The sequence below is a fragment of the Labrus mixtus genome, chromosome 2 (assembly GCF_963584025.1).
Source record: "Labrus mixtus chromosome 2, fLabMix1.1, whole genome shotgun sequence".
NCBI lineage: Eukaryota > Metazoa > Chordata > Actinopteri > Labriformes > Labridae > Labrus > Labrus mixtus.
The window spans coordinates 34,803,008-34,812,889 of NC_083613.1; the positions used below are offsets into that span (position 1 = coordinate 34,803,008).

At 43.7% G+C, this 9,882-nt stretch overlaps 1 protein-coding gene across 1 annotated transcript; it reads left to right on the forward strand.

Moving 5' to 3' along the window:
- Positions 1 to 712: 712 nt before the first annotated feature.
- LOC132954938 (acylphosphatase-2-like) lies at positions 713 to 8,903 on the forward strand. The gene is made up of 4 exons (XM_061027474.1): positions 713 to 1,010; positions 6,825 to 6,841; positions 7,833 to 7,942; positions 8,589 to 8,903. Exons 1-4 carry the CDS (start codon positions 869 to 871, stop codon positions 8,701 to 8,703), a joined length of 384 nt encoding a protein of 127 aa, XP_060883457.1. The 5' UTR covers positions 713 to 868; the 3' UTR covers positions 8,704 to 8,903.
- Positions 8,904 to 9,882: the final 979 nt, after the last annotated feature.

A 9,882-nucleotide genomic window follows, 5' to 3' on the forward strand; every position in this document is an offset into this window, starting at 1 on the left:
TGGGAATCTCTGGGATATCCAATGTGCCAACTCATCCCCTCCATCAGATTTCAGTCCTGAATGTGCCTCAATATTGTGAAACTACCGATTTCGGAAATACCGTACTGCAGTGTGCTAATTCACCTAAAAAAGCTGCTAACTAACTAACAGACTTTTTCTATCGATTCAGTTTGCGATGTTGATTGTTAGGTAGGTTTGTTTGATTAAAAATAACTTAGTCATCCTCTTTATCATTCTTTTAAAATGGACAAAATCAGCCCCTCCCCCATGGCTTCAAGCGGCTTCTATCAGGTTTCTCTAATCCGTAGAGACATGCACTTACTTGCATTGGACACTAGGAGGCATCATCCGTATATTTACAGACCTACGAACACCAGTCACATATGTAAGTGGAAACGACAGTACCACAAATATTGACATTGTACCAATAAGTCAGTATTAACTTTTGTTGTTGTTGTTGTTGTTGTTGTTGTCAAATGACCCCAACAAATCAGATGAACACAAACAAAAACCGTCAAACCAAATTCAGCCACAAAAGACAAAAACAGACTAAAACAAAGATAAACAAAACAAATACAAAAACAGACCAGCCCACTGAGCGATTCGGTCCAGGTTTAAAATGTGCAGAAACGAAACAAACAGCTTAATTAAGAGCTTAGACACTTATTTTGACAGGCATGTACAGGAAATAATCAAGGATGTTAAGGATAAATGCCAGAGATTAATTTCAAAATTAAAGTAATGATTGAGTCAATATTTCTTATTTTGAAAGGTAGGCTACTGCAAGAAGGAGCTCTTAAACTTGCTGCTGATGATAAATTAGGGCTCTTATTTTGACATGAGTGTCAGGTATCAGAGATAAAAATAAATGCAGCTCAGACCTAAACTTCAGACGGACATGTTTCTGTCTGTTATTATTTCTGCTTTGCTCTTTTGTTGTCTTGTTCAAGTCATCATGTCCAAAAACAAACTGACCTCTGTGGATTTTGAGATTTTTGGGAAAGTGCAGGGTAAGTCACATAACACATGCATCTCACACGTATGTGACTGTGGGAGTAACAGATCAGCACTGTGTGTTAACAGCTGTATGTCAGCAGCACTATGTGTTAGAAACTATATGTCAGCAGCTCTGTGTGTTAGCAGCTGTATGTCGGCAGCTGTGTGTGTTAGCAGCTGTATGTCAGCAGCTCTATGTCAGCAGCTCTGTGTGTTAGCAGCTGTATGTCAGCAGCTCTGTGTCAGCAGCTATATGTCAGCAGCTATATATCAGCAGCTGTGTGTCAGCAGCTCTGTGTCAGCAGCTATATATCAGCAGCTGTGTGTCAGCAGCTATATATCAGCAGCTGTGTGTCAGCAGCTGTGTGTCAGCAGCTGTGTGTCAGCAGCTGTGTATCAGCAGCTATATGTCAGCAGCTGTATGTCAGCAGCTGTGTATCAGCAGCTGTGTGTCAACAGCTGTATGTCAGCAGCTGTATGTCAGCAGCTGTATATCAGCAGCTGTGTATCAGCAGCTGTGTGTCAGCAGCTATATGTCAGCAGCTGTATATCAGCAGCTGTGTGTCAGCAGCTATATGTCAGCAGCTGTATGGCAGCAGCTGTGTATCAGCAGCTGTGTGTCAGCAGCTATATGTCAGCAGCTGTATATCAGCAGCTATGTGTCAGCAGCTGTGTGTCAGCAGCTATATATCAGCAGCTATATATCAGCAGCTATGTGTCAGCAGCTGTGTGTCAGCAGCTATATGTCAGCAGCTATATGTCAGCAGCTATATGTCAGCAGCTGTGTGTCAGCAGCTATATGTCAGCAGCTATATGTCAGCAGCTGTGTGTCAGCAGCTATATGTCAGCAGCTGTGTGTCAGCAGCTGTGTGTGTCAGCAGCTATATGTCAGCAGCTATATGTCAGCAGCTGTGTGTCAGCAGCTATATGTCAGCAGCTGTATGTCAGCAGCTGTGTGTCAGCAGCTATATATCAGCAGCTATATGTCAGCAGCTGTGTGTCAGCAGCTATATGTCAGCAGCTATATGTCAGCAGCTGTGTGTCAGCAGCTATATGTCAGCAGCTGTGTGTCAGCAGCTATATATCAGCAGCTGTGTGTCAGCAGCTATTTGTCACCAGCTGTGTGTCAGCAGCTGTGTGTCAGCAGCTATATGTCAGCAGCTGTGTGTCAGCAGCTATATGTCAGCAGCTATATGTCAGCAGCTGTGTGTGTCAGCAGCTATATGTCAGCAGCTCTATGTCAGCAGCTATATATCAGCAGCTGTGTGTCAGCAGCTCTGTGTCAGCAGCTATATGTCAGCAGCTATATATCAGCAGCTGTATGTCAGCAGCTATATATCAGCAGCTGTGTGTCAGCAGCTCTGTGTCAGCAGCTATATGTCAGCAGCTATATATCAGCAGCTGTGTGTCAGCAGCTCTGTGTCAGCAGCTATATGTCAGCAGCTATATATCAGCAGCTGTGTGTCAGCAGCTCTATGTCAGCAGCTATATATCAGCAGCTGTGTGTCAGCAGCTATATATCAGCAGCTGTGTGTCAGCAGCTGTGTGTCAGCAGCTATATGTCAGCAGCTGTATGTCAGCAGCTGTGTATCAGCAGCTGTGTGTCAGCAGCTGTGTGTCAGCAGCTCTGTGTCAGCAGCTATATGTCAGCAGCTATATATCAGCAGCTGTGTGTCAGCAGCTCTGTGTCAGCAGCTATATGTCAGCAGCTGTATATCAGCAGCTGTATGTCAGCAGCTGTGTGTCAGCAGCTATATGTCAGCAGCTATATATCAGCAGCTGTGTGTCAGCAGCTCTATGTCAGCAGCTATATATCAGCAGCTGTGTGTCAGCAGCTATATATCAGCAGCTGTGTGTCAGCAGCTGTGTGTATGCAGCTATATATCAGCAGCTGTGTGTCAGCAGCTCTGTGTCAGCAGCTATATGTCAGCAGCTATATATCAGCAGCTGTGTGTCAGCAGCTCTGTGTCAGCAGCTATATGTCAGCAGCTATATATCAGCAGCTGTGTGTCAGCAGCTCTATGTCAGCAGCTATATATCAGCAGCTGTGTGTCAGCAGCTATATATCAGCAGCTGTGTGTCAGCAGCTGTGTGTCAGCAGCTATATGTCAGCAGCTGTGTATCAGCAGCTATATGTCAGCAGCTGTATGTCAGCAGCTGTGTATCAGCAGCTGTGTGTCAACAGCTGTATGTCAGCAGCTGTATGTCAGCAGCTGTATATCAGCAGCTGTGTATCAGCAGCTGTGTGTCAGCAGCTATATGTCAGCAACTGTATATCAGCAGCTGTGTGTCAGCAGCTATATGTCAGCAGCTGTATGTGAGCAGCTGTGTATCAGCAGCTGTGTGTCAGCAGCTATATGTCAGCAGCTGTATATCAGCAGCTATGTGTCAGCAGCTGTGTGTCAGCAGCTATATATCAGCAGCTATATATCAGCAGCTATGTCAGCAGCTGTGTGTCAGCAGCTATATGTCAGCAGCTATATATCAGCAGCTATGTCAGCAGCTGTGTGTCAGCAGCTATATGTCAGCAGCTATATGTCAGCAGCTATATGTCAGCAGCTGTGTGTCAGCAGCTATATGTCAGCAGCTATATGTCAGCAGCTGTGTGTCAGCAGCTATATGTCAGCAGCTGTGTGTCAGCAGCTGTGTGTGTCAGCAGCTATATGTCAGCAGCTATATGTCAGCAGCTGTGTGTCAGCAGCTATATGTCAGCAGCTGTATGTCAGCAGCTGTGTGTCAGCAGCTATATATCAGCAGCTATATGTCAGCAGCTGTGTGTCAGCAGCTATATGTCAGCAGCTATATGTCAGCAGCTGTGTGTCAGCAGCTATGTGTCAGCAGCTGTGTGTCAGCAGCTATATATCAGCAGCTGTGTGTCAGCAGCTATTTGTCAGCAGCTGTGTGTCAGCAGCTATATGTCAGCAGCTGTGTGTCAGCAGCTATATGTCAGCAGCTATATGTCAGCAGCTGTGTGTGTCAGCAGCTATATGTCAGCAGCTATATGTCAGCAGCTATATATCAGCAGCTATATGTCAGCAGCTGTGTGTCAGCAGCTATGTGTCAGCAGCTGTGTGTCAGCAGCTATATATCAGCAGCTGTGTGTCAGCAGCTATTTGTCAGCAGCTGTGTGTCAGCAGCTGTGTGTCAGCAGCTATATGTCAGCAGCTGTGTGTCAGCAGCTATATGTCAGCAGCTATATGTCAGCAGCTGTGTGTGTCAGCAGCTATATGTCAGCAGCTATATGTCAGCAGCTATATATCAGCAGCTGTGTGTCAGCAGCTCTGTGTCAGCAGCTATATGTCAGCAGCTATATATCAGCAGCTGTATGTCAGCAGCTATATATCAGCAGCTGTGTGTCAGCAGCTCTGTGTCAGCAGCTATATGTCAGCAGCTATATATCAGCAGCTGTGTGTCAGCAGCTCTGTGTCAGCAGCTATATGTCAGCAGCTATATATCAGCAGCTGTGTGTCAGCAGCTCTATGTCAGCAGCTATATATCAGCAGCTGTGTGTCAGCAGATATATATCAGCAGCTGTGTGTCAGCAGCTGTGTGTCAGCAGCTATATGTCAGCAGCTGTATGTCAGCAGCTGTGTATCAGCAGCTGTGTGTCAGCAGCTCTGTGTCAGCAGCTCTGTGTCAGCAGCTATATGTCAGCAGCTGTATATCAGCAGCTGTATGTCAGCAGCTGTGTGTCAGCAGCTATATGTCAGCAGCTATATATCAGCAGCTGTGTGTTAGCAGCTCTATGTCAGCAGCTATATATCAGCAGCTGTGTGTCAGCAGCTATATATCAGCAGCTGTGTGTCAGCAGCTGTGTGTCAGCAGCTATATATCAGCAGCTGTGTGTCAGCAGCTCTGTGTCAGCAGCTATATGTCAGCAGCTATATATCAGCAGCTGTATGTCAGCAGCTATATATCAGCAGCTGTGTGTCAGCAGCTCTGTGTCAGCAGCTATATGTCAGCAGCTATATATCAGCAGCTGTGTGTCAGCAGCTCTGTGTCAGCAGCTATATGTCAGCAGCTATATATCAGCAGCTGTGTGTCAGCAGCTCTATGTCAGCAGCTATATATCAGCAGCTGTGTGTCAGCAGCTATATATCAGCAGCTGTGTGTCAGCAGCTGTGTGTCAGCAGCTATATGTCAGCAGCTGTATGACAGCAGCTGTGTATCAGCAGCTGTGTGTCAGCAGCTGTGTGTCAGCAGCTATATGTCAGCAGCTATATATCAGCAGCTGTGTGTCAGCAGCTCTGTGTCAGCAGCTGTATATCAGCAGCTGTATGTCAGCAGCTGTGTGTCAGCAGCTCTATGTCAGCAGCTATATATCAGCAGCTGTGTGTCAGCAGCTATATATCAGCAGCTGTGTGTCAGCAGCTATATATCAGCAGCTGTGTGTCAGCAGCTGTGTGTCAGCAGCTATATGTCAGCAGCTGTATGTCAGCAGCTGTGTATCAGCAGCTGTGTGTCAGCAGCTATATGTCAGCAGCTATATATCAGCAGCTGTGTGTCAGCAGCTCTGTGTCAGCAGCTGTATATCAGCAGCTGTATGTCAGCAGCTGTGTGTCAGCAGCTATATGTCAGCAGTTATATATCAGCAGCTTTGTGTCAGCAGCTATATGTCAGCAGCTATATATCAGCAGCTGTGTGTCAGCAGCTATATGTCAGCAGCTGTGTGTCAGCAGCTATATGTCAGCAGCTGTGTGTCAGCAGCTATATGTCAGCAGCTATATGTCAGCAGCTATATATCAGCAGCTATGTCAGCAGCTGTGTGTCAGCAGCTATATGTCAGCAGCTATATGTCAGCAGCTGTGTGTCAGCAGCTGTGTGTGTCAGCAGCTATATGTCAGCAGCTATATGTCAGCAGCTGTGTGTCAGCAGCTATATGTCAGCAGCTATATGTCAGCAGCTGTGTGTCAGCAGCTATATATCAGCAGCTATATATCAGCAGCTGTGTGTCAGCAGCTGTATGTCAGCAGCTGTATGTCAGCAGCTGTGTGTCAGCAGCTCTATGTCAGCAGCTATATATCAGCAGCTGTGTGTCAGCAGCTATATATCAGCAGCTGTGTGTCAGCAGCTATATATCAGCAGCTGTGTGTCAGCAGCTATATGTCAGCAGCTGTGTGTCAGCAGCTATATGTCAGCAGCTGTGTGTGTCAGCAGCTATATGTCAGCAGCTGTGTGTCAGCAGCTATATGTCAGCAGCTGTGTGTCAGCAGCTATATATCAGCAGCTGTGTGTCAGCAGCTATATATCAGCAGCTGTGTGTCAGCAGCTATATGTCAGCAGCTGTGTCAGCAGCTATATGTCAGCAGCTGTGTGTGTCAGCAGCTATATGTCAGCAGCTATATGTCAGCAGCTATATGTCAGCAGCTATATGTCAGCAGCTGTGTGTGTCAGCAGCTATATGTCAGCAGCTATATGTCAGCAGCTGTGTGTGTCAGCAGCTGTGTGACAGCAGCTATATGTCAGCAGCTGTGTGTCAGCAGCTATATGTCAGCAGCTGTGTGTGTCAGCAGCTATATATCAGCAGCTGTGTATCAGCAGCTATATGTCAGCAGCTGTGTGTCAGCAGCTGTGTGTCAGCAGCTGTGTGTCAGCAGCTATATGTAAGCAGCTGTGTGTGTCAGCAGCTATATGTCAGCAGCTGTGTGTCAGCAGCTATATGTCAGCAGCTGTGTGTCAGCAGCTATATGTCAGCAGCTATATGTCAGCAGCTGTGTGTCAGCAGCTATATATCAGCAGCTATATGAAGACAGTTTGATACTACGCTTTGGCAGTTTTTCCTATTAAATTGATTCCTGTTTAATTTATATTCTCTTTGTCTGTTTCAGGTGTTTGCTTCAGAATGGTGAGTTTCTTCCTAAACTAATATAAATATATAGAAATTTACAGCATATACTATATATATATATAAGGGATGTCAGCATTAATTAGTTAATTGCCATAAATGAAGTTATGAAATTAATGCATTAATTTTTTTAATCCCCATCTCATGCTATTTTGTCCCTTTAGGCACATCATAGATAAGCCTCCTCTGTGTCTCCCTTTAGTGAAAAAAAAAAAAAATCTTAATATATACACTCATCGGCCACTTCATTAGATACAGCAGTTCAACTGCTTGTTATTGCAAATATCTAATCAGCCTATCACATGGAAGCAACTCAATGCGCTTAGGCATGTAGACATGGTCAAGACGATCTTCTGAAGTTCAAACCGAGCATCAGAATGGGGAAGAAAGGTGATTTAAGTGACTTTGAACGTGGCATGGTTGTTGGTGTCAGACAGACTGGACTGAGTATTTCAGCAACTGCTAATCTACAAGGATTTTCACGCACAACCATCTCAAGAGTTTACAGAGAGAAAGTGAGCAGTGGTTCTCTCGGCGAAAATGCCTTGTTGATGCCAGAGGTCAGAGGTCAGAGGTCAGAGGAGAATGGCCAGACTGGTTCGAGCTGACAGAAAGGCAACAGTAACTCAAATAACCCCTCGTTACAAGGGGTCCCTGTGTACTAATTGAGCATCATTTAAATGCCACAGCCTACCTGAGCATTGTTGCTGACCATGTTTAACCCTTTACGACCCGTCTTCTGATGGCTACTTCCAGCAGGATAACGCACCATGTCTCATAGCTCATATCATCTCAAACTGGTTTCTTGAACATGACCAGAGCCAGCTCTTGGCATAGGCCATATAGGCGGTCGCCTAGATCGCCACATGCTGGAGGGACGTCGCTGAAGCCCCCCTCTGAAGGCAAAAGGGGGTCCAACCTGGTACTAGCAAGGTGTACCTAATAAAGTGGCCAATGAGTGTATACGAATGACGATGTTTGTGTCTCTCAGTACACGGAGGATCAGGGTCAGTCTCTGGGTCTAAGCGGTTGGGTGAAGAACACCAAACAGGGTACCGTGATTGGACAAATCCAGGGACCACCTGATCAAGTCCATGACATGTGAGTCAACAAACTGACCACTCAGAGAACACGTGAGTCTGCACTGACCAATCATACCCCTTTTTCATCAAAGTGAACCTGGGGCTGATGGTGCAGTCATGTGGCGTCCGACACATCGGAAAAACACGTTTTTGGAGTTGTAAAATGCACATGAACGCCTGTCATCAAGTGGTGGTCAAAATATGTTTTGTTTTTGTCATAGGGTGTTAGCTAATCTCAGGCTTTGCTAGCCTTAGCCTTTTATTAGCATCAACGATGCTCCGAATCAAATTGCAGGTATTAAAACTACGTTTATCTCTTAAGTCCTGTAACAGCAAAGTTTTGCAGGGTTTTATTTTGGTCACTATAGCCCCGCCCCCAGCCCCTGACATAAGAAATTATTTCATGTAGACCAGCAAGGAGTTGGTGCTACTCTGGAACTGTTTTTTTCTGGCCAAGAGCCGGTTCCTGACCAATCAGAGAACACATGCCAGTCCACATACTGACCAGTCAGAGAACACATGCATGTCCACATATTGACCAATCAGAGAACACATGCATGTCCACATACTGACCAATCAGAGAACACATGCCAGTCCACATACTGACCAATCAGAGAACACATGCTTGTCCACACTGTTGTTTTTGTTTCTTTGTTTCTTCTCAGGAAACTATGGCTGACGAATGTTGGCAGTCCGAGCTCTCGGATCGATCGAACCGTCTTCTCCAACCAGAGAGACATTTCTAAACTGGAGATCCACGGCTTCTCCACCCGCTACTGAGCATGCTCAGTTGATCAGAGAGTTGATCCCAATTGATAGTAGCACAAGAACAATAATTAATCCAGAGAAATTGATGGACAATTTAACATTTCTATAATAAAAAAATAGATCAAACAGAAATTAAATGTTTGAAAATAAACAAAAACAATGTTCTGAAATGTTACCTTCTCCTTTAATGATAATAAAGTGAACTGTTCCTTTAATGATAATAAAGTGAACTGCTCCTTTAATGATAATAAAGTGAACTGTTCCTTTAATGATAATAAAGTGAACTGTTCCTTTAATGATAATAAAGTGAACTGTTCTTTTAATGAACTGTTCCTTTAATGATAATAAAGTGAACTGTTCCTTTAATGATAATAAAGTGAACTGCTCCTTTAATGATAATAAAGTGAACTGTTCCTTTAATGATAATAAAGTGAACTGCTCCTTTAATGATAATAAAGTGAACTGTTCCTTTAATGATAATAAAGTGAACTGTTCCTTTAATGATAATAAAGTGAACTGTTCTTTTAATGAACTGTTCCTTTAATGATAATAAAGTGAACTGTTCTTTTAATGAACTGTTCCTTTAATGATAATAAAGTGAACTGTTCCTTTAATGATAATAAAGTGAACTGCTCCTTTAATGATAATAAAATGAACTGCTCCTTTAATGATAATAAAGTGAACTGCTCCTTTAATGATAATAAAGTGAACTGCTCCTTCAATGATAATAAAGTGAACTGTTCCTTTAATGATAATAAAGTGAACTGTTCCTTTAATGACAAAAAAGTGAACTGTTCCTTTAATGAACTGTTCCTTTAATGATAATAAAGTGAACTGTTCCTTTAATGATAATAAAGTGAACTGTTCTTTTAATGAACTGTTCCTTTAATGATAATAAAGTGAACTGCTCCTTTAATGATAATAAAGTGAACTGCTCCTTTAATGATAATAAAGTGAACTGTTCCTTTAATGATAATAAAGTGAACTGCTCCTTCAATGATAATAAAGTGAACTGTTCCTTTAATGATAATAAAGTGAACTGTTCCTTTAATGAACTGCTCCTTTAATGATAATAAAGTGAACTGCTCCTTTAATGATAATAAAGTGAACTGTTCCTTTAATGATAATAAAGTGAACTGCTCCTTTAATGATAATAAAGTGAACTGCTCCTTTAATGATAATAAAGTGAAC